The 17,500-nt window shown below is 39.9% G+C and overlaps 1 protein-coding gene across 10 annotated transcripts in view; it reads right to left on the reverse strand.

Annotated features, from left to right (window-relative positions):
• The window catches only part of LOC146469906 (uncharacterized), a 46,188-nt gene that overhangs the window by 6,396 nt on the left and 22,292 nt on the right, over window positions 1–17,500 (reverse strand). For 4 of the 10 annotated variants that reach the window (XM_085122741.1, XM_085122743.1, XM_085122742.1 and 1 more), the window contains exons 6-15: window positions 11,345–11,431; window positions 11,078–11,143; window positions 9,963–10,013; window positions 8,914–9,030; window positions 8,422–8,473; window positions 5,553–5,861; window positions 2,477–4,839; window positions 1,289–1,343; window positions 359–601; window positions 59–136 (exon numbers count right to left, since the gene is read on the reverse strand). In XM_085122741.1, coding sequence (XP_084978867.1) covers window positions 59–136; window positions 359–601; window positions 1,289–1,343; window positions 2,477–4,839; window positions 5,553–5,861; window positions 8,422–8,473; window positions 8,914–9,030; window positions 9,963–10,013; window positions 11,078–11,143; window positions 11,345–11,431 — 3,421 coding nt within the window. Of the gene's footprint in view, window positions 1–58; window positions 137–358; window positions 602–1,284; window positions 1,344–2,476; window positions 4,840–5,552; window positions 5,862–8,421; window positions 8,474–8,913; window positions 9,031–9,962; window positions 10,014–11,077; window positions 11,144–11,344; window positions 11,432–17,500 lie in introns of those variants that run through there. The other 6 variants (XM_085122747.1, XM_085122744.1, XM_085122746.1 and 3 more) reach the window with 6 other exon arrangements.

The following is a 17,500-nucleotide window of genomic DNA, read 5'->3' on the forward strand; positions in this document are numbered from 1 at the left end:
AAATTGTAAGATATGGATTATGTAGTGCTTCTTGTTCTAAATTATAAGTAACACTTACCACTCAAGTTAATTGTAAGGTCACTCATCTGTCGAACAGGGATATTCCGAATATCAAGGTCCGCAGGCAGCAAAGGGCCTACAAGACATAGACAGAAAAAGGCAAAAAATCAGTGGGACATGGCATTCTCAGAAAAAAAAGAACCGTTACATATTATGTATAACATGAAAAGGCATCCAAACAACTGACAAAACTGTATGTTCAGTAAAAGGTCAGGAAATAAGCGTTTATCATATAGTCTCACGAGACTGCCTGATGTAACGCGTACGAAAACAGATATGTTATTTATGCCAAGCTTACCAGTGGTCCCAGCTGGTGTAATTTCTCTCAAGTGTTTGACGACATCAGGCCTCTTTGCACGCTTTGCCTTCATTGCCAGACACCGGATCAATTTCTTAGTATCAGGCCCTGGATCCTCAAGGGAGGCTTGGTCCAGTTCCAGACTCTGTTGCAGTTGAATGACAATTTCTTTTGGATCACTTGACTCCGACAACAGTGATTCCTCAACCGTGACGGGAAGAGCTAATGATCTGTCTTCAGTTGCTGCAAAAACAAATTTATAGATTTATAATTTAACGTTAACAACATCGGCGAGACTGCTTTGTGCTTAAAGCAACGGGTGGAAAACTTGCAAATTTATGCTTGGAATTTTGAATTTCTTTTATTGAGCGTCCACTCAATATCCCGTGCAGTTATTTTATGCCTGAAAACGAATGGAAAAAGTGATTTATCGCTTTGTTAAATAACTGTTCAGAACGCTGGTCAGAGAAAAGACGATTTTTTTTTTCTTGATCTAATTAATTTTTCCGCAGACTGGTTAACAAAGCCATTTTTGCATGAGGAATTCAGAATGTCACTTGCGATCCAGTGATGTGTTATAAAGGTGGCATTACATATACTTCCCGTTCGAATTCCCCACATTTTTTGCTGACATCGCCGTTGCAATTACAGTAGAACTCCTTCAGGCTCGGACATTTTAGCATACTTAACAGGTGAGTGCCAAGTTAAAATTGTCTACAAAAAGGAAAGTGACGTAAAGAGAGGAAAAACAACAGACAGCAAAATTATTTCAATTATTTCAATTTGCCCTTTTTTATCGTTTAAGCCGCGTTGCACTTAGAATGATATGGTTGCACTAACGGGGTAAAATGTACGGAAACAATTGAGAAAATGACACGTTGGGACTCCAAAATAAGAGGGAAAAAGGACCAGGAAGGAAAAGAAACTTGCCTTGCATAGGAGCCATTGTCGGTGTGCTGACACCTTCATTGCTTTCTTGGTGCTGCTGAAAAATTAAAAGAGAGTGTAACTTTTACGAATTGTTTCATTTGTTTCGTTTTCTGGGTGGACGAGGGAAGCTCAAATTAATACAAAAGAGTAAGAGAATAAGAATTTTCCGCGATTTTGTAAAACGAGAAATAATAGCTTATGGATTTTTGCCCCTCAAAATGTAAAAAAAAAAAAGAAATAACTAAACTCCGAAACGATATAAACATAAACATTCCTTCAACAAAGATAATTTTACTGATTCACTGTATGGATCAAACATGAAGACATCTTTTAATAACCAAAGGGTTAAAATCAAACTGTTTGGTTACATCAGGGTTATGGACTACAGACGAGCTGGCCTGAAAACCTTGCTACTACCGAAATCCAGTAACCGTAGTCCAGTTTCAGATAAATGATAAACCACATCAACAGTGTAAAATCGGATCAGGGTTAGCACACCTTTTACGGCTCTATCCGATCTGTTACCTTTTGTCCCATTTTCTTCGGTTTATTTTTCAATCTTACGACAGTGGTAAAAAGGCAGATCTAGTAAACCATGCAAACCATGTACTTGTTTACGTCTTCTATTCCTATGCCACGATTAGATCATTTTATCCGTAAACCTGCGTTGCGGAATCGAATGGGTACTATAAAAAAGAGATATGTCAAATTTACACCCTTTGGGCTTGCTGGCGTATCGGAGGACAATGCTCTTGGCTTACGGAGTCCTCGAGGTCTTCTCCGCAAAATGTTAATTTTTCCCTGGCATTATATTTTCCCTTGACAACGGAAAGAATCAAAGAGTATTGATTGATAAACAACCCAATGTTATCTGATGTTAGTAGGGATTATTATAGGTTGTTCCCTTTTCGTTCTAGTCTATCCTGAAGATAAGACTTTTGGCACCATTTCGAGCCAGAAAAGCCATATTACGTGCGTAATGTTCTTCACCTGAAATTCAATTCTTGATAGTTTAGATTAAGAATCACACTGGGATCGTTGAGGCGATCCACAAATTGACAAAAAGTGATTTAAAAATACTTGTCGGGTCCATAAACTCTACCGGATTTTTGGAGAAACGGGCTCCTGATTCCGGGAAAACTCCTAGCATAATTAGGAAATGTATGAAATTTTTTGTTCCATGCTCACCTTTTCACGGTCCAACGTAAACCAAGGAGTAAATTGCTTGATCTGAATCCTACGCTGTGTTTCATCCGCAGTAGCACACCGCGTGCAACTAATAATCTTCCTAGACTTCAACAACTCCGACTCTGAAAAGAAATGAAGACAGTCTTCGTGCTTGCAACCTTGTTTACCATGGTTTTCACAGAAGCCAACTGCGCCTCCTTGAGAACAGACCGGGCAGAGGAAACTAACTTCACACCTCATGTTCCTCAACCAGCAGAACTCATTCCGCATGGACTCAACCATTAGCGCGAGCTGGTTACGCACAACACAGGCAGAGGTCACCTCAAAGGTGCCATGGGAAAACTCTTCAGATGAGTCCATGTCTGATTTCAAACCCTCTTCTACACCAGCATCACGATTCCCACCAAGGAAAATCACCTCAACAGAAGACATATGACAGAGCAGGACTACAGAGCAGCCCGATTCTGAAGAAATGAAAAATCTGGCAAAATCCTGGAACAGTTTTGGGGTGATTTTGCTTTGAAATTCTTTAGTGCACCACTTAAAAAACTGCAGTACTAGTCGGGGAAAGAAGCTCGGAGGAATTTGACCAGATTCAAACTTGAGAAAAAGAGAAGGAATTGTTGCAGAGGCAACCAGGTTTATGACATCTTGCGGTGGATGAGACTTTAACATGGAGGGCACCAGGTACTGTTTGCTGCATGATGTATCTAATGATGGCCAAGGACACAACAAGCTGAATTTCTCCATGATTTCAATGAGGCTTTCAGATGTTTCTTCCTGGTCCAACAAAGGACCCCAAACATGTTGCAACAGCGTTTGCTCCAGAATGCCTGTTGTCTCGAGCTTGCGCCACAATTCCTTAAAAGCTCTTTCCTTGTGGTCGTAAGGCGTAATGGTAATCACCTTCTTGAAAACATCGATCAACCATTGGGGGTCCAAGACTACCAAGTTGTTCAAAACAGGGGTGTCCTCAAAGTGAACCAAAACTCTCTGGTCATGCAAAAAGTTTAGCAATGTTACAAACTCTTGTTCGTCATAAATTTGGCACACTTCAGACGCAATCTGTCTGGCTCTATGGAGAGAAATCCATTCGTGACCTTCCTCCTTTGTTCCTTGAAGCACCTTCTCGTATTTCAGCCATTTCACTGGGATGACTTCCTTCATCTGCGGTAGCTCCTTTGCAACAGCCACTATATCCTGCCGCAAACGAATAACTTCTGAACACTCCGATGTGCTGCCTGACTTCGTGTTATCCACGACATAGACATGCTCCACTAACTGGTCACTGTATGGCTTCCTTTGGAGAACATCAAAGACGTCACTGGCGAGTGCAAAAGGATCCGCTCCACCATACGATTTATCAGCATGTGTGCAGACTAGGAACACAGGGGGAAGTTTCTCTGGCAGCAGCTGGGATTTTGGGCTTGCAGTTACCTGTCGAACTTCATCTTGATTGGCTAGGGAAGCAACGGATGTCATCCAAAAATCTACATAGTCCAGATTGGTTTTCAAACTAAAGTCGTCTTCAAGTTTCTTGAACATTCCTTGCTTCACAAGAGGGTTGGCTATCTCATATGGATTTCGGCTAAGGTCGCATACCAGAAGGTACATTGCTCTTGGCGTAAGAAAAAGTGGGTGTGTTACGTAGTAAACAGATTGTCCACCAAAGTCCCATAAGACTGAATGGACATTTTCTTCTTTCATTCTTTCACTTTCAAGAAGAAACTTTTCAACCAGAGATGCAATTTCGTCTGGTACTTCGATCGGTTCGTCGCTTGGACTTGATAGATCGTCTCCTGCTGCATCGTGGAAATTGGCATTTGCTGCTTCGGGAGATAAAGAAGGATCTTCAGGGATTGCAGTTGAATCTGTATTTGTGTTACGAAGGTCCCTTGATTGGACCTTATTCATCGCTCTCTCGTCTGGGTGTTGTATCTCGTTTGAATCAAGGCTACGGTAATGGGCCAACGCATCTTCGCTTACTAGATAATTGTTTACAGAAGGAAGAGCTTCTTCCTTTTGTTCTTTCCCTCGTGTTGTCAGACTACTCACAATCAGCTGTGCTGCATGGTGCTCATAAGAAATAGCTGCGTCAGAACTTGTTGCCTCGCCCTCCTCCTCGGGCTTCCAGATCTCAGTAGTTACTTTGAAATATGAAGGATCCTTCTCTATACCTACGGTGCTATCTTCATCGGGGTTAAAAAGTTGCCCAGTCAGAGACTTCTTCAAGCTGGTCTTTCCTGACCGGTCCTGTCCAATCAACATCACTGGCACTCTACTGACGCGCGTTCTTCCCTCCCTGAGGGCGTTTTGATACGCTTCAAAGGCCAAATGTCCTCTTGCAAGAATTTCTGGAGGAACTGCAAGTGAAAAAAAAAAACACAGAGAAGTAAGTCCTCTTAGGTCACTAGAGTAAGTCGACATTGATTGCGGTAAGTCAGATGACTTTGAGTTTAGAGAAAAAGTGCACATCAGGAATATTTATTTAAGGCTTATCCGTTGTCATACACGGCAACAATGAACCCGGGTAGGCGGGTTTCAAGTTTAACCTGTGAAAGTGTGCTGCGCTTTAGCTCGGCTGGGACTATAACTCGGCTACCCGGCTCACCTGAACTCCGTGAAAGTTAACGTTCCTTTGAGTTTCGAAATTGTTGCGCTGTGACGAAAGACGATTGCGCTTTTGAAGTCTAGTAACGTTTAAAATTACACACAGAAATGGCATCCATATTTGTGTTATCCAGCTACAGAATGCAAATGTATATTCGCCTAACGTTTACGAGTCATAACTTCAATTATTTATGAACCGTGGTCTTCACTGCTTGCTCCTTTCTAGCTTTAATCGCGTACCCACTAGGCTAGAAATAAAATCAAAACCTTGTAGTGTTGAGTCGTCCTATTCTCGATATTTCTGACAATAAAATCGCTTCTCTTGTACAATATGAAGTTCGTTTCTTGTTCATTGTGCGGTTATTGAGGTGGCTTACCAGGGCCTTAAAAGACAGTCCATGCAACTAAATGTCTTATTATAAAGGCCTGGGTGGCAACAGTCTTCAATACACTTTACAAATCTCACCTGTGTTTGGCTGAATCCTGAGTAGCGGCAGTACAAGTAAAACTTTTGCCGCATCATCTCTATCAAGCTGCTGTAACATGGTGTACAGTTCAAAGACTGTAGCATCAGGTTCACTTTTCCCCCACTGAATAAGAAGTCTTTCAGTGGCCTCCTCGCTGAATTCCTCCAAACGCTGGATGAAGACTGAGGAGAAACCAATCAACTCTGCCAGCTGTTTCCAGCCACCTTCTCCCATTAGTGGTCTGGTCAAATTTCCTCCCAGTTTGTATATCACGGAAGTAGGTAGATCCTTTACTTTCCTGTCACTCTCTGCAATGAAAATAAAACTGGATATTTTATTTTATTTAATTTTTTTATCAACTTTGCCTTAGTGAGGCCAAAAAAAATCACAATCAATATGTAGACGTGAACTTAGACGTGTTTTTTCGCGACAGCTAAGTAGCCAATTACTGCCGACCCAAAAATAAAATATATGTAAAAGAAAGAAAGAAAAAACACAATCACATGCAGCACATTATTGGTACGTCTAGAAATCTTGTGGAGTTGCATTTCAAACAGATGGTTTTAAACGTTCGAGGGTTGTACGGATTGTAGTTCATTCTGACAGCACGAGAGTAGTAGTCATAGAGGAGAGATTTAAAACTAGTAAGAGTAGCATTAGCTAAGTCCATTCTGCCATTGAGTAAGATCCAGATTTTGGTTGTTCTAAAAAGGAAAGGTTTCTGATATGTTGTAGTTCTACATCTCTTGGTGCCAAAGATAGGAAAGCTAGTAGCGGGTGCTCGAGGCGTTCTAGCGCTTTCGCGCACGACAGGAACAACGGAATGACTAAGGTGGACTATACTGACCAGTTGATATTAATTATTGGCTTGCGTTCTGTGATTGATGGATAATAATCAGGAATGAGCGCCTACACATCATCCAGCATCGATAAACCCTAACCTTCATGAAGGCTACTTAAATAAAACTAATAGACTGGCTCGTTTTTATCCTATATATAAATGAGATCTTCCTAAGTTACAGCACAATAAGATTGATGACACTGTAGACGAACTTGCCTCAGAGACCTGAAGGATTGGGTAATTATTTCTTTTAGCCAACTTATGATAAGACTGCTGAAAGTAACTTTTCAAGAATTAAAATGCAAGAAATAAAATGTTAAAATGAGGCTGATTCCATTCATCATCCCTGAGTGACTTAGAAAAAAATTTCCTCTAGAAAATTGGGCCTTTCCATGCACTGCTAAAAAATTGACTATTTAAGCCAAACGTTTTCCATCAAACTGAAGGTCCGATCAATGGCTAAGAGAACAGCAAAAAGCCCCCAACCCCCCCCCAAAAAAAAAACAAAAACAAATAAACAAACAAAAAACAAAAACAACAACAGAAGAAACATCCCTTAGTTAAAAGAGACGCTGCCTTTCTTGACTGCAAAGTCAAGTCATTGACAATTCGAAAATGCCTTTTGCTGTTAGCAAGTATGGTTTTCCCGAAAGAGCTGGCAGTGAATGGATTAAACCATTATGAACTTTTGACGACTCTCATGCACGCTTAAAATCTTACACCTAAGAAAAGTTAAATTCCGAACTCTCACTCTCGTTGGTTTAGGTTTTTTCACTGAATCTCATCCGGAAGCAGACAGTTTGAACTTTTTGTCAACTCTTGTCGACTGTCGTGCTCGTTTTGGCCGAAGCCAAACTGATTGAAATATCACTGGATACAACTTAAAACTAGGGACAAGCATTTTGAAAGTTTCAGCGGAGAGTATGACGATGTCTTTGTGATTTATTGGTAAAAATGAAAATATACTCGATTGTAAAAACGTTGACACCTAGAAAGCATAAACCATGAACGATGAGACCCAACGGATTTGTGGGTGGTGTTTAAAAATTGGCCCTTGTCGGCCGTCTTGACATTTAAAGGAAAGTTTGGACAGTTTCCATCATTCACCACGTGCAACTAATTTTGGTTATCAACCGTCGCACGAAAATAGACTATTATGCATATAAATTTAGTATACTTATACCCATAAAGCCATTGGGTCTCATCGTTCACGGTCTATGCTTGTTTAGTGTCAACGCTTTTGCAATCGAGTGTATACGACTGACTGAAAACAATCCCATTGCTAAACACCATTTAAAAACGAACCACAGAATCGACTGGGACTCTGCCAAATTGCGTACCTACAGTACGGATAACTATCAACGAATCACCTGGAAAGCTGGTTTCATATCTTAGAACAAACGACACCGAACCGTTGCCAACAACTACCTGCAACTTTTAAACGACTTATTGACAACATCAACAAATCAGACAAACAATAGACAAACCCAGTAATATAAAACAACAATAGACTAATGGACACCTAACTAGCGAAAGACGGAACGCATCGCACCAATCAGTGTCTACAGTCTTCATGGCAAATTACATCAAGGCTTAAGTGACAGACGAACAATAACATCGCGACTGCATTGACCAATGAAGTTAAAAACAAGAGACATGTTTACCGCCTACTGAAGATCCACGACAGTCAATGCAACCACCAACTGTCCTTAAGGATTCCACTCACCGCGATGATCATAATTTACTGATTTAGTTACTTAGTTAGTTAAAAATCTACTGCCTATATACAACCACTCCGCCTGGCAGAGCTGGTATTAAAACCTCAGTGGCATATCCAATGCATTCAAAATTCTCAAGTTTAGACAGGGTAAATTAGTCGTTTTATCCGCAACTAACACGACAAGAAGGAAAATTTGCCAAATACGACTTTTAAACATTTTTGGTTTCCATAACAATTTATATCACTAACTTGCTGCCAGAACAAATTTCTCCATCTGTATTCCTAGAAGCTCGACATGTCTACTCACCCTTTAAATGCTGTTCTTTGAGTACTGTGCTTTCTGTTGATGGTATCTTCCGCTAGAAATTGAGCAGGAATCAGTACACTGTCTATAGACAGATACAAATGTGACACTGACGTTATTGATCAAACATGGCTAAGATAATCAAAGAATATTATTCACTTTTCCAATTCCAAAGTGTTTTCCGTCAGGTTCTTATTGCCCTTCCTTCATGGCTTCAAAATAAAATAACTGGTTTTATCAGCTGAGTTGTAAGCTTATTTGGCTAATGAAAAATCATTGGAGAACTGGCGTTTCCTGATGGTTCACTTAAGTGAATAATTACCCAATGTCATCCAAAAAATTGGACGATTTTAAAATTTAGACCTTAAAATCAATAGAAAGCCCGAGCACATTATTTTAAAATAGTTTTCGGGTCACCCTAAGATTGTTCTGAAACTCTGGTAAAATAAATCAACCAAAGTATTCAGAAGATCAAGGGCCTGAGCTATGACGTACACTTTTCTTGCCAAACGGTTTCAGCATCAAATTTCGGGCTGAGGCCAAAAAACCTTTGGACTGTTTAGGTCTCTTCACAACCCATTCTGAGGATGCCCAGTGCAGTCTAAGGTGGTCCTAAAAGAGAACAATTTTAGGAATGACTGGGAGTTAGTTGAAAAAATGCAAAATGCAAATAATGTATAACTATAGTGGATTGATTATGTTACGTTTTGCAGGTGAGCTGGGTATGTGACAACAAATTGATATTTGATAACTCTAGCAAATGATTATAACTTTCAAATCTTTAAAAAACGGTATATCAGCGAGGAAATTATTATATGTGTGGTTCAAGAAACGCAAGATTGACCCTACTTAGACCGGCCATTGATTTTTGTCTTCTGGAGAAAAGACAGGGAAAGGCTGGTTTCGCCCCCCTCCATAATTCCGAGATTGTTTAAGCTAAAACAATGTGACATATAGGATAAAATAGCACGTCCAAGCATGGCTTCTTTAAGGTCCTCAACTGGTACTGTTGGCGCCACATGACCTAAATTACGTCATCATTTCTAAATGGCGGCCATCTAAATGGCGGCCATGAAATAATAATAATAATAATAATAATAGTAATAATAATAATAATAATAATAATAATAATAATAATAAAAACATGAAAAAAATATGAATAGTTCAATTTCTGAATGACTTGAACGTCAAAATGTGGTGGCCACGGACCAAATTCAGCAAAATTTGACCTACCACACGAAATTGGTTCCTGATAAATTTTTAAAAGGGTTAGTCACAAAGTTAGGTGGCATTTGCTTACAGGTTCAAAACTTACAAACATTCAAATTCAGCCCCCTTCACCCCTCGAGTAAAGCCGAAATCGCTTGGTGGGAGTAAGGCGAGTAGCATATTCTCCGCAATGAATTTAAAATGCATTAATTTCTACCTTCCACCCATAGGGTTGTCGTCAAAATACCATAAAAGACACCTAATCTAGTGAAAAAGAGTAATTAAGACTATCAGAACTTATGATGGGCTTGTAATTATATCAAAGGTAAACATACCAGTTTCTTCTCCATTTGTAGCTTTATATCTCTTACAAGAGTATAGAATGTCTAAACAAAATACATAATAATAAGTCATACATGTCAGCCGCTACAATAGCTAATAGTAGGCAACAAGTATAAATCTAAAAACAGAGATAATGGTAGGTTGAAAAATATAAGATGTATATTATATGGCGAGGTAAAAATCTGGTTATTGACTTGAGGATTAATGCGACTGGCTTACTCCAATTAAACAAAACTTTCGAAATTAAAAAAAAAAACGCGTTAGGACAACACCTTCTGAAGATTTAGAAAGCCATCATATTTTGACTGTACTAAATGTAAAGACACCAAGTACTCCAACAGTTCATCAGCGCCCACCCCCCCCCCCCCCCCAAAAAAAAAAGGAAAAAAAAGAAGGGTGCCCTCAAGGAGCACAAATTGGTAAATGCTTCACAGGTAAGTACCGTCAATGCGATAAAAGAACGTACGAGGCTGACTGGGAACTGACGACAATTAAAAATATCTTTACATATGCAAACAAACTTCGGTAATAAGATCATCACAAAAGTATTGTCAAAGTCTCTAAATTCAATTGTGGTTTAGACTTTTTAGTTACTACAATCTTACTATTAATGGTAGTTAAGGTGAAGCTGTTTGCAGCAGAAGGGTACAGTTAGGCCGCGTAAATTGCCAAAACGGTAAAGAACGTACAAGAGTTAATTTTGCAGAGGCAAATAAGGAACTTAAGCACAGATGTTCGTGAGCCACGAACGGCAACAGGAAGTCGAATGTTTCCTTTTTTGGCGTGGTTCTGCTCCTGTTCTACGGACAGAAAAAGCTCTTATTGATGACTGTGGCTTGACGTTACAAACGCGATGGAGTGAAAACGCTACAAAAATGGAAATATTTCATTTTCAGTGGCTGTCCGTGGTTCAAAAACGTCTGTGCTTAAGTTCCCTCGTATGCTTAGGCAAGAAAAATGAATCCCCACTTTCATGATAGGTTGTGCGAAACTAAACAAGAATAAAAGGGTGCAACTAGAGTGGAAGATAACAAAAATCTTAAAACAGATTTGAGAGACACTTGAATGAAGTAGGCTAAATTGCTGTTGGACTTTTCATAACATTCACCTGATTTACATTAATGTTCTCCTCAGCACTGACTTCCAGGAATTTTATTCCATATCTTGCCGCCAACTGTGATACGGAAACAAGACCAAAAATACTGGGAATATAATTATAATTTAAACAAGCAAACAAACAGGTCAGTGAAAAGGCATTAATTTAAATCGGAACAGAGTTTGTTTTGTTTAAAATAACGACAACTCGTAATTGCGGTCTAGTTTTTGTTAAATGATTTAAATCGATCTAGCATTGATAAACTGAAGTAAATCTTACCGAAGCTCCTCTATCTCTTGAAACTACTCTTGTGTCCTCTCTGTGGCAGTTGTTTCCAACTAATATTTTTACAGCTTCTGGAACAGACTGAATAAAAATTCACAATTAGCAACTATTATTTGTCACCAAACACTTTTTTCTCATTCTCAAGTAGTTTAAGGGTTGGACTTAGGGCTCTAACCAGGAAAAAAAGGTTTATTCGTGATAACCTTAACAAAGGAATTGAAACTCATGCTTGGGTCGTCCTTTTTCCCTTCTTGAATATAGGAGACACTCTTGCCAATTTCCACTCAGTTGGAAAGATACCAATGCTAATCGACTTAGTGAATATTTGTGTGAGCAATGGTGGGACTTTATTGCCAGCCATTGGAGTATTATCTACGCCCGCAGCTTTACTTTCGTTTAATTTAATCAAAAGTTTGCAAACTCCGTCCACCGTTGGAGCTTTTGGGGAAAATGTAGTTTTTGTTGGTTAGAGATAGAACTCAGGCTCTCCAGTAGATGACGGTATTTAGAAGGCCAGTCTCTCACCGATGCTTGACAGAAGTGCATTTACATCTTCGGCTATCTGAGAAGGTTCAGTTACAGTTTGTTCTTTGACTTTAATTTTAGACATATTCTTTACTTTGTTTGGATGTCGTGAGGACAATTCATAAATTAATTTTCAAGGTTTTTTTAGGATTTGATTTGCTGGCCTCTTTAGTGCAAATCATTGCGCGGCTGGTCAGTAATATATGGAGACGTTTTGTTGCCAACCCGTTTGCATTTTAGTGATGAACGTTTTTCAGTAGATGCCATTTGTTAAAATGTTATTGACTAGGGACCCCACGGGATTCTGGGTTCCTGGATGTTTTCTTGGGCCACCCCACGGACTGTTTTGGTGGCCATGTCTGAGTTCAGTGCGAGAGCACGTGATGGAAAGTTTTCACTTCGTTTCTTTTCTTGAGAATACTTAAAGTTGAGGTTTAGAACTGTGTTAGAGACATATGCAACACCATTAACGTACCCTTTCACGTTAGCCACATGTCATTTGGATGTTTGAACATATGACCATGCCTGTTACCAGAAAATGTTAGGAGAAAATAATACATGACGAAAAAATAACCCATCAAATTACACCGTGGATAATTAAAGTAGCAGGTAGAAAAATCTTGAATAACGATTTTAGAAAATGGCGGTATCGCAGCCATAGGGAAGTGTGCAAAGCACCGTGGAGGGTAGATCCTTTAAGCGTTGAACGAGATTCGAACTAGTGAACCCTGTTTTATCGGTCGCACTTAGCAGCTCTTTACCCAAAGAGCAAACGGAGGGAAGAATCAGAGGAAACTAGGGATTATATGCGGAAGGAGAGGTGAAATCAATACGGGACAGCAGGACAACGATTTTCCCCTTGTGTTCATTCGTAGAGCCGAATGTACTCAAACTGAAAGGACTGGAATTGTAGTATACCTTCACTGGAATTAGCCGGGTTAGTGTATAGGTACAGGTATAGGACGGTATAGGTAAATCATTGATATGCATAAGGTCGAGGCAATGACGTCACCTATTGTTATAACCTAGGGAAAAAAAATGCCTTCCTGCATACTAATTAAGTGATTAGGTATATGTAGTGCCTTCCTGTATACTAATAAGTGCCGAGGTTTACTAATGAGCGTCACTCTAGTACAAAGAAAACAATAAACTTGCCCAGGCTTGCCCGCTCTATATCCACCCTTATTGGATCTTAAGATTTGTATTGTCTATTTTGAATAAAAAGCGGTTAGATTTCGAAAGCGTCACTCTTGCAATCGCTTTGCTGGGAAAATTTATCTCAGGTTATTCGTGACGATTATCGATCATTACCGTTAAAAAACAAAGCACACACATATATACACAAAGTGGCCCTGAAAACTCTATATTTCAAGTTTGTTTGACTATTACAAGACCGTTTTCTCCTATCTATCTCGAGGAAATGAAAAACTATAAAAGTCACGCACCGTTAGTCAGTTCATTATGCGGGTCCACGAGCCTAAAGTTGCATACAAATTAGCTCAGTTCTGCTGAAAAAACCCAAGGGAGTATCTTGACACATTAGTATATAATCAATTTTATATAACTTAACAAGGATCAATTAAAACACGCGACTTATAATTGCTAGCAATAGAACCAGACAAGAGATACCGTTTTAAAACCTTTATTAAAAAACAATGACAAAAAGAGTCAAATACACAGCGATTTCAAGCGGAAGGAAATTAATTAATCTTCATTTCCGTTCTCCTCTTTAGAAGGGGAATAGAAATCGGCTTCCAAAGTCTTCGCGTTTTTGTGTGTAACTACTCCACAATCGTGACACCGAAGAAAGCCCTCTTTCACGTACTTTCTCTCCTCGGGAATCTGGTGATCGCATATAGGACAAATCTTGTAGTAATCATGCCAAAAGCATTTAGGACATTTCATGATCAATGTACAGTACACATTAGAGTTCTGGCAATGTTCACAGGGACTTTTAGAATGATTGAAGGTGGTGGACGTTTCAGGGTTATTACTTTCTGTTTCCTGACTGTCATTGTCAGTATCGTTGTCGCTCTCTTGGATGCCTTCAGCTTCAACGCCATTCTCAGAACCCTCTTTCTCCTCCTCCTCCTCCTCCTGATATTCTATATCCGATGAACTCTCCTCGTTCTTACTCTCGTTATCGGAAGTATTTTCTACATTGCGGCACTGCTAGGGAAAGATGACTCAAAACATCTTTTATTCTTGATTCTTGGTTCTTGGTTCTCTCGTCGCATTCATCATCAGAACTTTCGCTTTCTTCATGTTCACTCTCATGTTCTTCTTCAACCAAATCTATCTTTCTCTTCATATTGATCAGCACTCGTTAAAGGCAAGTGTAAAATGAATGTAACAGGCCTGTGTGGTTTCCTTTATAACATTAGCAATCCCAAGCTACTTATAACAGGGGCTAATACATTTTCAATAAAACCACTACCCTCTTGTACAAGGACTCGATTCTTTGTTTTGGGACATTTGATGTGGCCAAGTTAACCCTTTAAATCCTAGGTGTGTGGTATTTTTTTCAATGACTTTTTGGCAATAAATAGTCTGAGCCACTTAATTTCTCCATAAATGGAGATGAAATAAAAATATCTGCGGTCTTAAGAAACTGTGGGCTCAGGCTAAATTGTCACGTGATGCAAGTGACGGTTGTCGTTTGTTTCGAGCGAGTGCACGAGCACGAATCTGGTAAAATCATCGCTTTATAAGTGTTTTTCGAGCCATTTTCCTCTGCAGAAACCCCCATTCTGGCATCATCAAGCTGGAATGTGGGTAGAGGCAATCCTCTGAAAGAAAACAGAGGTGAGAGGTGATTTCATGCTGACTGAGTCGCCAAACATGCTGTGTAGCAGACATGGAGGCCCACGAGTGAAGTTGCCTCTCTGGCCGTTTTGTGGATGGATTCCAGGACCTGCCAAGGCTATTTGGGCGAGTTTGGAGTAGTAAAATATTCAATGGATTCGAAATTTTGCTGGTGGTACTGGGTGGCTCGACACTTATAAAAAAACTATGAAATGGAAAGAGCAGGAGTTCTACGCTCGCGCTATGGCTGAATTACCCAGAATTCTCTTCGGGCGTAAACGAGGCAACGTGAGATACGCAAGACTGGGTCTGATAAAATGGCTGAAGTATAGCCCTCGGAAAGCGTTGAGAGGAAAACTTCCAGTCAGATACCAAGGTCTGACCTTGAGGTTTGCTGTAAATATAGACTTTTCAATTTTGAACAAATTATTTGGATTAAAATTGACGATAAATAAGTGTAATTTTTGATGTTATTATTTGGCCGAACAATTGGCATTTAGGACTTTGTTGCCAAACGAACGGTGATATGCAGCGAAAATCGGGAGGCGTAGTCGATTTGCTGGGTTTGATGATGGAAATATACATCAGCTGGTGTCATTCACACATTATCATGACGTTGTAGCTTAAGTTAAACAAGAAGCAATTCATAGAAGCCAGAACGGTGTTTTCGACGCATATATGCGTTGTTAGTATGCGAAGGGTTAAGTAAAGCATCCTTATATGGCAGCAACATCCGCCTATTTTCTTTGGAGATGGGAATGTGTCCCTTGAGTATATTGTATAAGACTTGGACTAGTGCATGTAGTTGCTGTGGAGAAGCTGTCTTTAAAAGAAATTGGCGCTGATAAGCAGGACAGTGAGCTAACAGCTGAAGAAAACCACGATTGTTGTTCACTACACGAGACATACCTGTAGAGTGAGCTAAGGCGAATGAGTTACTTACATTTATTGCGGTGAAACAATGGAAATGTGGTGGTGGTGGTGGAGGGAAAACAATAGAATTGAGGAGGAGGAGGAGGAGGAGGAGGGAGAACAATAGAAATGAGGAGGAGGAGGGAAAACAATAGAATTGGGGAGGAGGAGGAGAAGGAGGAGGAGGAGGGAAAACAATAGAATTGAGGAGGAGGAGGGAAAACAATAGAAATGAGGAGGAGGAGGAGGAGGAGGGAAAACAATAGGGGTTAATTCTATATAAATGTGACACATTCGATGTTTTTTCAGTTCACGTTAAGTCTTCACTGAGTTGACATGAGTTGGTTCTGTTCTTTCTGCGAAAAATCCTTTAGTAGAAAAGATAACATGCAAAGACATATGTTTAATAAGCACAATGAGTCGCTGAGTTTCACTCCATTCAGAGCGATGCGATGCCAGAAGAATGTCAGCGGTTTCGCTTCCAGCATCCTTTTACTTCCATGATTGCCGGGATGACGGGGTCCGGAAAAACGGCCTGGGTTCGATCTCTATTGCAACAAGCTTTAGAGACAATTCACCCTCCCCCGGAGAGGATCGTTTGGTGTTATTCAGAATGGCAGCCTGCTTACACAGAAATGCTAATCGCCATGCCACATATTGAATTCGTCAAGGGAATTCCTAAGGCTTTGGAGCAGGATTCCTATTTTACTGTAAACACACGGAATTTGATCGTGTTTGATGATCAGATGATTGACGCGAGTAAAGACAAGCGAATTGTGAACCTCTTTACTCGTGGTTCTCATCCTCGTAATCTCAGTGTGATTTATATCGTGCAGAATCTATTCCATCAGGGAAAAGGTAGCCGCAGCATAAGCCTAAACAGTCATTATTTGGTGTTATTTAAGAATCCACGAGACAAATTGCAAATCTTGACTCTGGCAAAGCAAATGTATCCCGGCCAAACGGATTTCTTTTTAAATCAGTACGAAGAGGCTGTGAAAAGACCTTTTGGTTATCTGTTGATTGATCTGAAAACAACTACCCAAGACAACTGTAGATTGCGGACAAACATCCTCCCCAGCGAAGAAGGCTTTAACCAAGCAAGATTTCAAGAAAATATTCCTCAAGAGCTTTTAAAATATCTGAAGCAGCAAAACATAGCGACACCCCCAGTACTTCCAGCTATGGAAGAAATAAAGGGCAGTATGGATGGCATGCTTTCTCGAAACGATCTCCGGGAAGATGAAAAAGCTAAACGATACTTTCAGTAGCAAAACAGATACTTGGCTTTTAAAGAACAATTAAATACAAGAACACGACCGGAAGAAATAATCAGCGCCGTTCCAGACTTAACATCAAGGGCACTAGATTCTTCGACAGCAACGGCAGCATTCTCCACTCCCCTCAACCCCTTTAACGTAACACCTGAATTAACACAAGCGGCAATCTCTCAAAAACCATACAAAGAAAGCCTCACCTCTGCACCACCCTCAAACCCTGCTTTCCTGACCCCTCCTCCCACAATAGAAACCCCATCACAACAAGCCCCGAAGCGAAAAAGGCGTCGGATTCAATTTGTAAATTATTTGGATGATCATGAAGCTCATGGCAAACGGCTGAGGAAACGTCGGCATAAGAAATTTAATCCATACAAGTACTCCACGGGCGAAGAAGATGAAGATTAATTAATTTCCTTCCGCTTGAAATCGCTGTGTATTTGACTCTTTTTGTCATTGTTTTTTAATAAAGGTTTTAAAACGGTATCTCTTGTCTGGTTCTATTGCTAGCAATTATAAGTCGCGTGTTTTAATTGATCCTTGTTAAGTTATATAAAATTGATTATATACTAATGCGTCAAGATACTCCCTTGGGTTTTTTCAGCCGAACTGAGCTAATTTGTATGCAACT

The sequence above is a fragment of the Pavona decussata genome, unplaced genomic scaffold (genome assembly GCF_977016875.1).
Source record: "Pavona decussata unplaced genomic scaffold, jaPavDecu1.1 SCAFFOLD_115, whole genome shotgun sequence".
Classification (NCBI taxonomy): domain Eukaryota; kingdom Metazoa; phylum Cnidaria; class Anthozoa; order Scleractinia; family Agariciidae; genus Pavona; species Pavona decussata.